The sequence below is a fragment of the Rattus rattus genome, chromosome 1, assembly GCF_011064425.1.
Source record: "Rattus rattus isolate New Zealand chromosome 1, Rrattus_CSIRO_v1, whole genome shotgun sequence".
Classification (NCBI taxonomy): domain Eukaryota; kingdom Metazoa; phylum Chordata; class Mammalia; order Rodentia; family Muridae; genus Rattus; species Rattus rattus.
Window position 1 is genome coordinate 33,219,312 of NC_046154.1, and position 16,240 is coordinate 33,235,551.

General features: G+C 47.5%; 1 protein-coding gene across 1 annotated transcript; it reads right to left on the reverse strand.

Moving 5' to 3' along the window:
• Positions 1-8,010: 8,010 nt before the first annotated feature.
• Snip1 (Smad nuclear interacting protein 1) lies at positions 8,011-15,349 on the reverse strand. The gene is made up of 4 exons (XM_032898273.1): positions 15,080-15,349; positions 13,820-13,922; positions 10,351-10,934; positions 8,011-9,377 (listed from the first exon to the last, which is right to left on the reverse strand). Exons 1-4 carry the CDS (start codon positions 15,289-15,291, stop codon positions 9,107-9,109), a joined length of 1,170 nt encoding a protein of 389 aa, XP_032754164.1. The 5' UTR covers positions 15,292-15,349; the 3' UTR covers positions 8,011-9,106.
• Positions 15,350-16,240: the final 891 nt, after the last annotated feature.

Consider the following 16,240-nt stretch of genomic DNA (forward strand, 5'->3'; position numbering starts at 1 on the left):
CACGTGTTGAGCTTGCCCACTGTTAATTGGTGCTGGGGATGGAACTCAGGACAGACGAAGCAAGCACTCGACCGCTACACCCCTAGCCCCTCTCTGCATTTCTCGATGCTCTGCAACTTCACAAGGAGGGTAGGTGGCATTCTTTGCCCCATGTATTCTATGCCCTAGGTGGATATTGCTCAACAGGTCTGAGAAATTCTCAGTTTTCTTCGAATCCTCTTTCCTAATTTTCCCTCACACAAATCTCTCCACTTCTCTCATGTTCCCCTCCAATAGTGCATACCTATAATTCTAGCACCCAAGAGACAGAGGTAAGAGACTTAGGAAAGTCAAGGAACTACATAGTGTGTGGGCTAGCCTGGGCTACATAAGACCCAGTCTCTCACCAAAAAAAAAAAAAAAAAAAAAAAAAAAAAGTCAAGGGCTGGAGATAGAACTAGACCTCGGTTGGTAAAATGTCTGCCTAAGCCTAAGCCGGCACAAATCCCTGGATTCGAATCTAGCACCCCTTCCTTTCGTGCCATCCTGGATCACATAAGAACCTCCCAGGGCCAGGCATGGTGGCACATGCCTTTATTCCTAGCACGCAGGAGACAAAGGGCAGACAGATCTCTGTGATTTCGAAGACAGCCAGGATAGCCAGAGCTGTAGAGTGAGACCGTTTTGGGGGGGGGGGATCAAGGCCAGCCTCAACTAAACAGAATTTGAGGCTAGCCTGGGCTTAAAAAAAAAAAAAAAAGATCAGATCCTGGAAATTTTTATTTTTATGTATATGAGTGTTTTGCCTGCATGTATGTCTGTGTGTACATATGCATGTAAATCCCAAGAAAACCAGAAGACATCAGATCCCCCTGGGACTTGAGGTACAGTTGTGAGCTGTCATGTGGGTGCTGGAGATTGAGTCAGGGTCCTGGAGAAGAGCTCTAATCCATTGTCTCTTCAGCATCCCCCCTTTTAATGATGGAGTCCCAATTTGAAGTGCCCATACACTTACAGATGTGGGGTCATCCAATGGACTGTGAGCAGCCTACTGGGGTCCACGCCTTCAAGCCGACTCTTCCCCGTCAGGAGTCATCCACTATCGATAGCTTCTTAGCTACGGTGGAGGTTTGAGGGCCATTCGCTCCTACACGCTGGAAAGTTGGCCGGCTTGATCTTAGGCCAATCTTTTGTAGGCAGCTACAGCTCCCGAATATAGCAGCCCTGCCTGCCCACGTCCAGCAGGCACAGCTCCCCTCATTCCTCCCTGACCTCTGGCTCTTAAGGTCTGAAGTGGCCCCCAAGTCTTGGTGGTGGTGGTGGTGGTAGTGGTGGTGGTGGTGGTGGCAAAGATATCACCTTTGTGGCTCAGCATCTTTAGCTTTTTTAAGAAATATATTCTTTTTCAGACTTTTTAGTTTTTTAAGATTTATTTATTTATTTCATGTATATGGGTACATTGTAACTGTCTTCAGACACACCAGAAGAGGACATCGGATCCCCATTTTACAGATGGTTGTGAGCTGCCATGTGGTTGCTGGGAATTGAACTCAGGACCTCTGGAAGAGCAGTCAGTGCTCTTAACCTCTGGCCATCTCTCCAGCCAAAGACTTTATTTTATGTTCTGTCCACATGTGTCTATACCATGGTACCCGTGGAAGCCAGAGACGGTGCCAGATTCCCCTGGAACGAGAGTTACAGTCGTAAGCCAGCACGTGGGTACTGGAAATGAAACCTGTGTCTCTGCAAACACAGCCATTGCTCTAGCCCCTCTTTAACAGATGACATGGATTGACTTTCTTTTTTTTTTTTTCCTTTTCTTTTTTTTCGGAGCTGGGGACTGAACCCAGGGCCTTGCGCTTCCTAGGCAAGCGCTCTACCACTGAGCTAAATCCCCAACCCCATGGATTGACTTTCAAGTGTAGCAGCTTCAAATGCCAGGGATAAAATTCTTGGCCATCTTATTTTTGTATGTGGTTGAATTCAGTGAACACCTCTCTCTCTGTTTCTCTTCCTTATTTTACTGGGTTGAATCAGCTAATTCAAAATGTACTTTCTAACACTCATGTTAGGTGCTTAGCATGCCAGGGCACAGGCATGAAGGTCAGAAGCCAATTTGCAGGGGTCACTTGGTCCCTTCCATCGCCTGGGACCTGGGGATGACACTCCTCCGGCTTCATTCACATTGTGTGCTTTACCTGCTAAACCATCGCACCTGACCTACTTTGCTAATGTGGGATTTGGATTATTTTAACCATTTATTTTTACGCGTATGGGTGTCTTGCGTACACATATGTCTGTGCACATGCTTGCAGTGCCCTTAGAGGTCAACAGAGGGTGTTGATCCTCTGGAACTGGAGTTAGAGGGTTTGATTTTTTTTTTTTTTAAACAATTTGATTCTTATCACCAGGAAAGAAAACTGAAAACTGAAAATCAAAGGCTTTGAGAGGTAGTTTAGAAGTTAAAGAGAACTGGCTGGGGGTTGGGGATTTAGCTCAGTGGTAGAGCACTTGCCTAGCAAGCGCAAGGCCCTGGGTTCGGTCCCCAGCTCTGAAAAAAAAAAGAAAAAAAGAAAAAGAACTGGCTGCTCTTCCAGGGGACCCTGGTTCAGTTCTCGGTACCCACACAGGGACTCACAGTTTTATGACTTCTAGCCTCACAGGGTACCAGGGATACATGAGAACATGAGATGCAGCCACATGCAGGCAAAACACCCATTACACAAAATTAACCTTTTTAATTAAAAGGAACTTGGAAAGATGGTTCATCAGTTAAAAATGCTTGTGTTTCTTGCAGACGACCTGCATTAAATTGCCAGCCACCATATGGTGGTTCACAACTGTTATAACTAGTAAGTATATCTGGTATCATATTCCGGCCTCCACAGGTTACCAGGCATACACAGGGTACTCAGATATACATGCAGGTAAAACACACACACACACACACACACACACACACACACACACACACAAATTGCATGTGACTTCCACTGTTTTGTGCCTCAGCTCTCTCATTTGTAAAAGTCAAATCCTGCTTAGCTGAGGATAGGGAGTTCTGGAATACCATGGGATGGTCACCAAGAACAGCGATGACAGTGGAGAGGATCAACCTGAGCTTAGAGGGCTGCAGAGGGCAGAGCTGGAGAAGAGACGCCAACCTTTAGGATGAGCCCAGAAGATCATGTGTGGATCACACTGAAGTTGCCTTGGAGACCCGAGACGTTCGAGATGCCAGAGTCATGAGGTATCTGCTGAGAAAAGCTGCTAACGGAGTGGAACCAGCCCAGGAGAAAGAAGTTTGTTGCAGTCAACAAAGATGAAAAAAAGAATTGGAGATCAAGACGGCTTTGGCATCTGCCATGGAGATGCAGAGTTTGGAGTTTGCCTAGCTGGTTTCCTGTCTTGCTTTGGGGATTACAGCTAAGTGATTGGATGAATCTAGAAGAGACTTTGAACTTTGGACTTTTGACATTGTCAAGACTGCTATAGGCTGCCGGGGCTTTGTAAATTGGACTAAATGTACTTTATTTTGCTATTGCTAGATATGGCCCCCCATAGACTCATGTGTTTGAACAGGCTTGTGGGGGCCAGGGAGTGGAATGTGATGGCACTATTAGGAAGTGTGGCCTTGTTGGAGTAGGTGTGTCACTGTGTTCATGGACTTAAGACTTAAGACCCTCCTCATCCTAGCTGCCTGGAAGTCAGTCTTCCACTAGCAGCCTTCAGATGAAGATATAGAACTCTCAGCTCCACCTGTATCATGCCTGCATAGATGCTGCCATGCTCCCACTTTGATGATAATGATGATAATGATAATGGACTGAACCTCTGAACGTGTAAGCCAGCCCCAATTAAATGTTGTCCTTATAAGAGTTGCATTGGTCATGATGTCTGTTCACAGCTGTAAAACCCTTAACTAAGACAGTGCTCTTATATACCAACATTTTTGGTGGGGTTGTTAAGGGTCTTTAGAAATTGAAACATGGGGCTGGAGAGATGGCTCAGCAGTTAAGAGCACTGACTGCTCTTCCAGAGGTCCTGAGTTCAATTCCCAGCAACCATGGTGGCTCACAGCCATCTGAAATGAGATCTGATGCCCATGGGCTTTGGTGATACAGCTGAGTCATTTCTGCCCCTGTAAAATAACCCTAATAAAACTCATTACGGGGTTGGGGATTTAGCTCAGTGGTTAGAGCACTTGCCTAGGAAGCGCAAGGCCCTGGGTTCGATCCCCAGCTCCGAAAAAAAGAACAAAAAAAAAAAAAAAAAAAAAAACTCATTACTTCGGAGCTGGAGAAATGGCTCAGTGGTTAAGAACACCAAATACTTTTCCAGAGGACCTGAGTTCAATTCCCAGCAACCACATGGTGGCTCACAACTATCTGTCATGGAATCTGATGCCCTCTCCTGGTGTGTGTGAAGAGAGTGACAGTGTACTCACATGCATAAATATACATAAAATAAATATTTAAAAAAAAACAAAACTCATTACTTCACCAAGTTGGACTTTTGCTGCTGTGCGATCCCTGCCTTGGGTGAGCAGCCATGTGTGTTGCATCTCCTGGGGAGTTTTGTCACACAACATGAGTGTGCACATTTGTGTGCATGCATGTGAGTGCACGTGGAGGCCAGAGGTCAACATCAGGTCTCTTCCTTTATCCCTCCCCACCTTCTGGGGGTGGGGGTGGGTAGCTTCTCACAGAACCTGAAGTTCATCAGACTACATTGGCCAGTGAACTCCAAGGACCCACCTGCCTCCACATCCCCAACACTGGGATTACAAATTCTTCTGTGCTTGGTTTTAACATGGGTGCTGGGGACCCAAATTCAGGTTGTTGTGTTTGAAAAGCAAGCACTGTAGTACTACAATGACAATGGTATTGTACTACTATATTATTGAGACAAGGCTGTGCCTGAGCCTGTCTTTGTCCCATTGAGATTTCTGGGACTCTCCTGATGTGAGCTTACTCAATTCTTTTGTTTTGCCTCCTCCCCTCTCCATCACACTCTGCAGGTGACTGTGACCTCATTGCACTCACCACTGTGGGACTTCAGAGCATAGCCTATACTCTTCCCATGCACCTCTCTGTAGCCCCACTGCTTCCTCAACTGTCCCAACTGGTTCAGGGGCCCTCTCCTAGAGTTCAAAGGTCACCCATCTGCTCAGCATTGCTGTGTCTGACTCACAGTGGCAAACCAACTACTATGCTGTGTTCAACTGAGAAACTGAGTCACTCTAGCTTTTCAGTAAATGAACTCAACTCTCACTTTCTAAACTATATATATATATTTTTTTTAATTTTTTGAAATTTTTACTTGAGGCAGGGTCTTTACTCTGTAGCCCTGGCTGGCTTCAAACTCCTTGTGTAGACCAGACTGGTCTCTCCAGTCACAGATCGGCCTACCTCTACCACCCAAGTACTATAACAATAGAGATGTGACCACCACACCCAGCTATCTCACCTCCATTTTCTGCTAAAAGTCTTCAGTGCTGGAAACTGCATTTAAGCCAGGCCCTCTACTGATAAACTAGTCCCCAGCCATTTTAAATTACCCTTGCACATGGGAGAGGCTATTTAATGGACCCAGGATGAGACAAAATAACAAGACTTTCTAAGGAGTGGCCAAAGAAAAAGGTAGCATATAGCCAGGGCTGCTGGGAAAGAATGTTTCCAGGACCCTCGGATGGAAGTGGGGGCCTTAGCCCAGGAGACAGGAAGTCAGATGGATACTCCCTGAGAATCAAGGGGGGAACCCCAACAAACTGGGAATGTATCCATCCCTAGCAGCTGTAGATGGGATGCAGGGGCAGGAGGGAGCAGCCCTGGGGAGTAGACTGAAAGGCAAGTAGATGCACCCTGGAGCCTGGGAGTGAATCCCTGCTGAGAGGGGTACTCACCTGGGGCTGGTGAATGGACTCCTGGGTTAGATGGGTGGAGCTCTGTACTGCAAGGTAGACCTGAGAGTGGCAGCATTTGGGGGAGGCTCAGGGGCTGAGGGAAGATGCAGAACAGGCAGGAAAAGGATACTGGACAGAGTGGCATGGGAGTTTGAGAGCAAGGCAACCAGCAATTCAAGAGTAAGAGTGGGGACTGCTTGAAACGGGTGGAGTAGGGGCTTCTCCACACTTAGGTCAAGGTGGAGGACAGACTGCTTAGTCTTGAAGGCTGCTGTGGGTTTAGGACTTGTTCTCAGCCTTGCCAATCTCCTGGCAAAACTGTGGTCTCTTGGGGGCTTGGCTCCATGGTCTGCTGTCCTCTCTCTGCTCCTAGACGAACATGAAGCAGTTGTATGACATGTTCTCCATGGTCTCAAGGGTAGCTGACCCGAAATAACAAACTCCACTAATCCATTTCTGAATCCCCTTGCTTAATCTCAACATTGTAGCCCTACTGGTCAATCTTTATGTCACCTCCACCTAGGGCGCAAACCTCCTTGGTAACTGGTAGGGCCAAGTTGGTGTGCTGTCCTCCTTGGGTATGACCCAGGCATCTGTGCTCACTGTGCAGTATCAAGTGGAGCTTGCACTCATGGGGTCCCAGGTGTTTGGGTGTAAAATGCAGGACCTTGTTGATGTTGATGGGTTCTAGGGCTAGCTACTTGGGTGTTCAGATTGATGTTAGAAGAGCACTGTGAAGACCTGGGAGTGTTAGGGGACAGGCAGAAACTTGCTGAGACAGGATTGCCCATAGTTTGAGGATACACTGGACTACAAGGTGAATCCCAGGCCAATCTAGTTAGTTTCAGATACCACTATCTCAACACATTATTCCATTTGTCCACACAGCACCAAAACACAGTACAGGTATCTGGGAGAGCCATCAGCATTTGCACTCAGGGAGGTATCTTTGATGTCAGAATTGGAAACATCTGTAGGTGAGAGGACTGGGGAAGACTTTTACAGGATTGACGCTGCATGCATACCCAGATGTGGAGGTCGGGGCACAGCTTGTGGGAATTGATGTGTCCTGCCACCATGAGGGTTCTGGGGATCAAACTCAGGTCATCGGGGCTGATGGCAAGCACCTTTACTAGCTGAGCCATCTCTTTGGCCCACACCTTTGGACTTTGACACCTCTGCAGAACTAGGGAGCACCAAGGAGAGGTTGGTGCAGAAGTTCAGCGGTTATTTCGCACACAGCTGTACTTCAGGTGGAGGAATGACAGTGAAGACCTTGCAAGTTAATTAAGGAGAACAAGTCTCTAAGAAAAGACATCTTCTTGGATGTCTTAACGTGAAGTTCTTAACCTAGGATGCCACTGCTCCACTAGGACAAATGTTTGCTATCAGTACCATTGGGACATTTCTCTCGAGATGACCAGGCTGCCTCCCATTCCACATCACCTAACATGTGCATCAATCCTCTTGCTTCACCCTCTCCAGGCCCAGGGTTATAGGCATGAGTCACCACTTCTGGTTCCTGGAACCTCTTTACAAAAGAAATGGAGGCAAAGTGGTCACTTTGCACAGTGCTTATCAAGAAAGCAAATCCACACAAACTGTCCCTGGAGAAGGAGGCCCTGAAGTAGGAGGGCAATTATTATGGAATCTCAGACAGAAAACCTTGTCTGAATTGAGAAAAATACCCAAAGTACAATGTGCTTTCTGGACACAGTAGGGATTGTATGAGTCTCTGTGAAGTACGTTCCTGCCCTGGCCAGCCTCTAGCCCTGAGGACAAGTGACACCCTGACTATACAAGCAAGAAAATCTACTCAGCAGCATCCTGAATCCTAGCCTCAGGGGAAACTAAGAGCAGCACAGGTAATGCTATCACCTCCACCTGAGGAGGAAGTGGTCCTGATGTTGTCACCAAATGTACAGCACTGACACAAGTCCTCCGGACAGCTCATGACCCATGCCCTCCTTGTGGAGATAAACAGTTCCTGTCCTCAGTACTTCAGGTCTCTCCCTACAATTCCCTACACACATAGTACTGTTACCTCAAAACAGTTTACACAGACTCCTTTGGAAACAAACACACCTATGAACAAGTCATTTATGTGAGAAAAGTAATACCCTCTAAAATGAGGCTATATTTACAAATTTTATTTTTTTAATCTCAAAAATACATATAAATGAAAACCTGCTCTCCAAATGCAGACAGGCCTTTGCCTATCATGTGGTATTATTTATATCACAAAACACTGTCATATGAAAATCAGCACATAGCTCTGAAGCACACAGACTGGAAGGAAGGAGTATCTTTCTACTCACACAGACCCCAGGTGGGAAGTTCAGACCTAGGCTGTCCCTTACTTTCTACCCTTGGAAGCTGAATATGAACACATGGTCAAAGATGAAGCAGAAATATGGAAGCTTTAGACACATATACACCCCGAGACCCCAGCAAGGCCCCGCCCAGAAAGTCAGTGTAGTGTTTCTCAAAGGGAGAAGAGAGGTGACATCGGAATAAAAATGCAAAGCTGAAGAAAAAGACCAGATGATCAAACCATTATGTCTGCTTCATGGAGCAATCAGGAATCCTCAGAGGATGCGGATCTACAGCCCAGTGTATGACATGACACCAGCACCTGTCGGTAGAAGCCATGACCTCCCTACAGTCATGTCTACACAGGCGTCACAGTGTCTGTTCATCGCAGACAGCCAATAAAGAGGTCACGTGGTAAACTGTCACCCCCCAAAAAAACGAAGTGCAAAATCAACTTCTGTGACTCAAGAGCTGAACCAGGTCAAAGCTTTGGTATATGCTGGAGGTTGTTTTGGTGACATCCAAAGCTGACTGAGATTCTCTACTCTAGGGTCTGTCCCCAAAACCAAACTCCTGGTTCACAAAGCTCAACAACTATATAAATAAGAAACTGTACAAAGAGAAGTCACAGTCCCCTCTCCAAGGGCTGTTTCCTATGCAGCAGTTCTGAAGGTACCCACCGCAGCCACACACTCTGACAAACTCGACACGCTGTAATTGGTGAGATTCTTCTGAAAACAAGCGCCCACAGGCAGGCGGCTGCTGTGCCAAGTTCGACAAAACACGAAGTGACAGCTCTCATACTGCAACATAAGCTGGGCAGCAATAGAGGAAAGACTTAAGGCAAGAAGAGGCGCTGGAGTCACCCCACGGCCTCCGGTAGGGACGGTTTCTAATAGTGGAGGCTGCTTCTCAGCTGCTGTCAGACACCATTTCCTCCTCCTCCTCCTCATCTTCATCTTCCTTCCTGTCAAGTTCAGAGGTGTCTGAAGACTCATGAAGCAAGACATATTCTCTGCTGCTGAACCCAAATTTAAGTACGTCTTTTTCTTTCAGTTCATAGTATCTCTGTGGCTCAATACGCTTGTTGTTCAAGAATGTTCCGTTGCCTGAGCCAAGGTCAATGATGTAGGGCTTCACCCTCCGACCAACCGTCCCATCAGCACGGGTGTACTCCACAAGCCTAGGAGAGACCAAGGAGAGAAGTGTGTGAGTCATGTCCTACCAGAGACCACCTATCTTCTCTAAAGCTCTCTGCTACAGATTTACACATCAGTGGCCTGGCTTGAACAGGATTCAAACGAAAACTCTGGAACGTCACAGGGAAGTGCTGCGCTGATAAGCAAGTTTAGAGCACTTTACATAAGGAGGAGAAAAGGCAAAGCTGACTGTGGCTGGTGGATGGCGATGGAGGGCCACAGAGGTCCCAGTGCAGAACTCGAGGCTTCTTGCTATTTACACACAGACTTTCTCCAACACTGCACATGATTTCAGCACCAGCCCGAATGAGGGGAAAACAGAATTAGGAACTGAGAGCCAAGGGCTAGATGTGGACAGAGTTTTGCTCTAAGATAGCTTACTGTACTGAGCTGAAGTTTTCTCTCCTGTTAGATGAGGATGTTACCACTGAACCGCTTTCCTCACAGGTTGAGTATTAAATGGTAAAGATGCATTCCCAAGCAGCAGATTCTGCTAGCATTTATCTGGCATCCAGACTCTGGCCTTTACTTATTTCTATTTGGTCCTCAGAAAGCCCTGGGGGCAGGTGGACAGGACCACAGCAGGAGTCCTTTTAATTTCTCTTTCTTCCTATCATTTATTTGTTTGTTTAGAGACGGGGTCATGGAACATAACCCACACCTAGAGGAGGATATACACCACCAATCCTGCTTAGCCTCCCGAGAGCCGGGATTACAGGTCTACACTGCCACACAATGGTAGGCTAATATCTGGATTTCTGACATCACACTCAAGCCGCTCATACAAATGTCCGGAGATCACCCACAGGTTGTTAAGACTTGCAGTACTCCTTCAGTCCAGCTCACTGGACCAGGGATAATGGGTTCAGCAGCATTTCCACACAGCCAGTCAGCCTTAGGAGCCTAAGTGAGACGCTCACCCATCTCCCTTTCCAGTCCTCCCTCTGGTCTACCTACCGGTACTGGAAGACTGCATGTTGCTTTGAGCAAGAGGGATGGTCAATGGGAATGTCCGCGATGCGACGATGTCTCCCCAGCAGGTACGCACTCTGCCGATGGATGTACATGACTGGAAGCACCTCATCGTTTTTAAAGGGGTAGAGACGCCACCGTTTTTTGGGGATGCGGGCTTCTGGGGGCTCGCTGTATTTAATGACCACACCCCGGAAGGTATTAGTGTCCTCAAGAAGTGCCCCAGAAAGTTCAAAGCTTGGTTTTTCTTTAACAGGCACCTCTTTGTTCTTGTTACCAGCAGGGCGAGGGATCACCTCCTGAGCCTCAGCGCCAGCACTCTCATTCTGCTGGCGGTGCTCCCGGCGCCTGGCATTATTAAAGTCCCTCTCTTCTTCCTGGGCCTGCAGGATCTGGCTGTCTCTATCCCGACCCTGCCCACTGACAGGCCTCTCATCAGAGCTCTTCCTTTGGCGGGCATGGCCCCGGTGCCGGTCTCGCTCACTGTTCCGTGCTCTCCTGTGCTCCTGTTCTGATAACTCCCGGTGCTGCCTATCCTCTCGTCCTCTCCGTGGATGGTCCTCCCGTTCCTGAAATTCAGATGGGATTCAGTAAGGGAAAGATAGCATCCCTTTCTCTGTGAACAAGCTGCAGGAACTGGAGAGATAGCTCAGCAATTAAGAGCACCGACTGCTCTTCCAGAGGACCCATGTTCACTTCCCAACACCCACAAAGCTGTTCACAACCATCTACAACTACAGTTCCAAGAGAATCCAATGCCCTCTTGTGGTAAGTGTGGGCACTACATTATGTGGTGTACAGACATGCATATGCTAAACAATTTCAAACAACAACAGCACATCTGTGGCCTGGATTCAGAACAAATTCCTATCCACACAAGGCTATCAGTGTGGTTCTTTCCCCTGAAGGGCCTTTAGACTTCATATTCCATGCTCTTCCTCAAACCCACATCCAGACCCTACCACAAGGAGAAATACCTCTCTCAATCACCTGCAGGCAAACTCACAGGGTAGCAGGTATAGAAAACAGAACAGTCACATGTAAGATATATAAAGGGAAAAGTTAACTTCCTCACAGGCCAAAAGGAGATTGAAATAATCTCAAAAGGTTCAACTTCAGCAATTACAGAAATGATTCAAACATCTATGGATAAACCTAAGAAACACGAACACCTCAAGAAACCTACAAGAAAGTACTACTTGGCAGTTTCCAAATTTCTAACAAAATGGAGGCACATACTGAAAATCAACGTCGCACAAACAGCAATACACACAGACAGTAGATCAATGAGCACAGTGGCGCACACCTTTAATCCCAGTACTCAGGAGGCAGAGGCAGAGCTCTTTGAGTTTGAGGCCAGCCTGGTGTACAGAGTTAGCCAGGGCTACACAGAGACCTTGTTTTGTAAAACAGCAGCAATAGATGGATAAGAAGTCAGTCAGTAAGGCGACAGCTCCAAGCGCAAAGCACGGCAAAGCAGTTTCCAGGAGAAGCCAACACTTAGCCTGACTCTGAAGGGGAGCTTCTTCTTATAACCACAGTACCAATGCTAACAGAAGTAGGAATTCTCTCAGATTAGCAATTCCTGTCAAGAGAGTAGGGACTGCACACCTCTAATCCCAGCCCTCAGGAGTCAGAGGTGGGTGGGTCTCTAGAAGTTAAGAGAATGAGAATGAGACCCTGTCTCCAAAGGGACACACAGGCTTGCATGCACTCCTCTGGTGGAATTCAGTTGATGGTACACCTTTAATATCAGCTATCAGCACTCAGGAGACTGAGGCAGGAGAATCATCAAGAGTTCTAGGCCTGCCTGTTCTACCAAGCAAGTTTCAGGCTAACTGGGCCTAATTAGCAGGAGATACCCTGTCTCAACTACAAAATCATGCTTTTCCGCCCTGGTTTATTAAGCAAGTCATCAGGATTCAGACATTTTGTAGCACGTGTCAGAATTTTCTTCCTTTTAAGGCTAATATTCCATCAATATGCATACACACATAATGGTAATGGGACTAGGATGCGGGGCTGGAAACAAGCACTTACTCTAAATTTTATCCCCAGCCCTTTTTACTTTTGAGAAAGCTTCTTGGTAATATTTTTTTTAAAGATTCGTTTTTATATTTACATGAGCACGAGTACACTGTAGCTGTCTTCAGACACGCCAGAAGGAGGCTTCGGATCCCATTACAGATGGTTGTGAGCCACCATGCGGTTGCTGGGAATTGAACTCAGGACCTCTGGAAGAGCAGTCAGTGCTCCTAACCACTGAGCCATCTCTCCAGCCTCCCTCAGTAATCTTTTAAAACCAGTATTGAACTTGTGATCTTCTTGCCTCAGTGCAGAATTATATGCACACACCACCACACCTGCTTCTTGTGAGACGTTACTAGGGGAACTGGAAGACAACTCTGCAGTTAAAAGCACTTACTGTCCTTCCAGAAGAGCTGGGTCAGTTCCTAGCACCTAAGGTGGCTTGCAGCCAATCTTAACTCAAGTTCTAGAGAATCTGGTACCCTTTTCTAGACCTGTCTGGTATGGGCACCAGACACACACACAGTACATACGCATACGTGTGGGCAGGGAAAGCACTCATACACATGCAAAAAATTTATTTTTTAAAAGATCTGTCTCTGTCACACACACGCACACACACAAATTCTAACATTTACATAGAGATATAGACAAGGGGAAAAAAAGAGGGTAGTAGGGTAGTGTGGAGAGATGGTTCACCAGTCAAGAGCACTGGCTGCTTTTTCCAGAGGACCTGGGTTCAATTCCTAGCACCCACATGGCAGCTCACTCTAGTTCTAGGGCTTCTGAAACCCTCACACCAATGCAGCAAAGAGGGCATTCAGTTTTGAGACTTACTATGTAAATGCGGTAATCAAGTCTGCATGCGATTGGCCGGATAGACATATACCTGAGTTTCAATGTGGAAGTAAAATAATCCAATGGAGAAAACCAATGTCCTTTGAAAAAATGGTACTGCAGCACATGGGCACTCGCAGGCCCAACCATCTGTGACCATCTGTGCTGGTTTAAACAGCACCACAGACAGTCTTCAAACCTAAAGACAGGTTGCATCCAGGAACTGAGAGAGAAGCGGCTGGGCAGGGGGAAAGGAAGAATAAAGGCGGAGAACGAGTCACTGAAGAACATCGGAGGCATCCTGATGGCAGTAAATGTGTCCTGACCAAGACACTGTCCACAGGTGTGTGAGAAGTTACCGCTGGGAGAAATGTGGACATGTTTCCCACTCTGTATTATTTCTGAATCAAATCAACCATTGCCTCCAAATGCTTCCAGGAAAAACAGCCCCAAATACATATCTGGTTTTTAGAAAAGCTCACTGCGGGGACAATGAAACATGTCTACACAACATGGCTGCAACCTCTTCAGGTCCGGCAACAGCTCTGGACTTGAGTTTCCCATCCAAGGTTCCTGCCCACTCACTCACCTGCTTCACTTTGACCGTGGAGTAGTGGGGACTCCGGCTTCTCTTAGTCCGAGGAGACTTGCTTCTTCTGCCGGAGGACTTGCTTTTCTTTTTGGCTGGGGACCTTTTCAGAGCATGATACACAGGATTTTTACCTCAATGGCCCTTCCCCCACATAAGTTAGCTTCCAGTATGAGGCTCACCTCCAAAACACAGCACACGTGTGGACTCTGTAGCCACGGCAGGCCTTTACCTTCAATAAACACTTCTCCCAGCCACATACACAACTGCCTGCTAAGCCTCCTCACTTAGACAACCTAATGAACCCCAAAGCCTTAGAAACCTTTCTTTCCCAGTCTGTCATCCTAATTGGCACTACTATCCAGGAAGTCAATCTAGCCTGTTTTTTTCCCTCACATATTTCCTTCTCTAACAACCACATCCAACCCCTTAGCAGGTCTCAGGGCCCCGCCCTGTCCTCCATCCCACATCATTTCTACCAGCCTACAATCTACAATGCTGCTCCATCACTCAATTCCAGATATGCTGCCTGTTTCATTTTTGGTTTTTTTTATTGTTGCTGCTGTTGTTCAACCTTTAAAACAAACAGAATTCCAATTCAAGTTCTGTGCATCTCTCTCTCTCTCTCTCTCTCTCTCTCTCTGTCTCTCTCTCTCTCTCTCTCTCTCTGTGTGTGTGTGTGTGTGTGTGTGTGTGTGTGTGTGTGTGTACACATGCTCAGGATCCTCCTGACTTATGGTCTCCATTGCTGTGTTACAAAGCATGCCCACCACACTGGGTTCTTCCTGGATTCTTCAAAAGAGAATGGATCAATCATATCAGTCTCAGCTTAAGGATCACCTCTGTAGAAGTCCTCTCTTCTTTCTACCCAACCTCTCGCTACCATATTACAGTTTTAATTTGTCTTTAACATTAACTGAAATTATCTGTTATTTTCCTTGGGGTTAGAGCATGCCCAATTTCGCCAAGTTGTAAAAGCATCTCTCTTCTTTGCCTTGTGACCCAGTACCTCAATTGATCATTAAGTCACACTTCGCACTCAGTAAATCGATGCTTTATGGAGGCATCGGCGAATGAGTGCTGAGAAGAAGTCGCCAAGACCCACCGTGAAATACTCTTTGTAGGTAGAGTGGAAAAGACATTCCCACCGTCCGCTCGTGGGCAGGCGGGGGAATCTCATTTCAACTCAAAAGGTGCTTTGCACTCCCGAGTCGCTCGCACCACCCGGCCCCCGCGCCATCCCGTCCGCGGCCTGCTTACCGGCTCGCTCCCCGGGCTCGGCTCCCGCGGTGACCAGCGGAGCCCGACTCCGCGGCGGGCGGGGGCGGGCTAGCGGCTGGAGCGTCCGGTCGGCGGTGTGCGACGGGTTCGGGGCTTAGACGTTCCTGCTTCACTACTACGGTCGCCAAAGCGTCGCCTGACCGGTGTCGCCGCCGGCTGCTTCGCTCCCGCTCGCTCTTCCCCGCTTTCATCCTGCGGCCGGGCCGAGAGTCACTTGCACAGTCCGTTGAGCCACTTGAGCCAAAGGAAGTGACGGACCGCTTTGCACTTCCGCTTCCGGGCAGCACGCTATCCCAGAAGCCCTCACGGTGTCGGGCCCCCTGGTGGGCGGGGCCCAGTGCTTGAGTTCACACGCTGGGAACCCCCGGGCTAGTGGCACTGGGGTCCCGGCTGCTGGAGAGGTGTGGCTGGGATACTGAAAAGTTACGACCAGCTTCCGATCGCAGTACATTCGAGGCCAGCCTAGGCAATTTAGTGAGACTCTGTCTCAAATTTTGAAAAAGTTGCAGCTCGTGTAGCGCAAAGCCCTGGATTCATCCTCAGCACCGCCAAATACAAATCAGTTAGAAGGGGAGTGAAGGCTGAGACAGAGTGAGCGTTTACCTCGCGTGTACGAAGCCCTGGATTAATTAATCCCCAGGACCTCAAAAAGTGACATTTTTTTTTTCTCGAGACAGTGTTCCTGTTTAATCCTGTCTGTACTAGAACTCACTCTGTAACCAGGCTGACCTTGAATTCACAGAGATCTGCCTGCCTCTGGCTCCCGAATGCTGTCATTAAAGGTGTATGCATCACCCAGCTTTAAAACAAAAAAGAAAAAATCTTATGTGGGAAAGCTAATCCAGCTCTGTTCGTTGCGCGTTCTTAGTAGTTATGAAACACAGACACGTACTCAACAATGTGAAATTCTTTTTTGTTTCTTGAGATAGTGTCTCTATATAGCCTTGGCTGTCCTGGAACTCACAGAGATCCGCCAGCCTCTGGCTTCCAAGTGCCAATCGTCGCCAAATACTCTAAATGACTTTCGTTTTAAGCAAAGGTGGTCTGTCCATTTCATCACATCCCGAATTAGACCTAACGCTAGGGCTCCAATCTTGTTTACCAAGAAGTTTAGTGCTGGTGGAGAAAGCACAGTAGGAC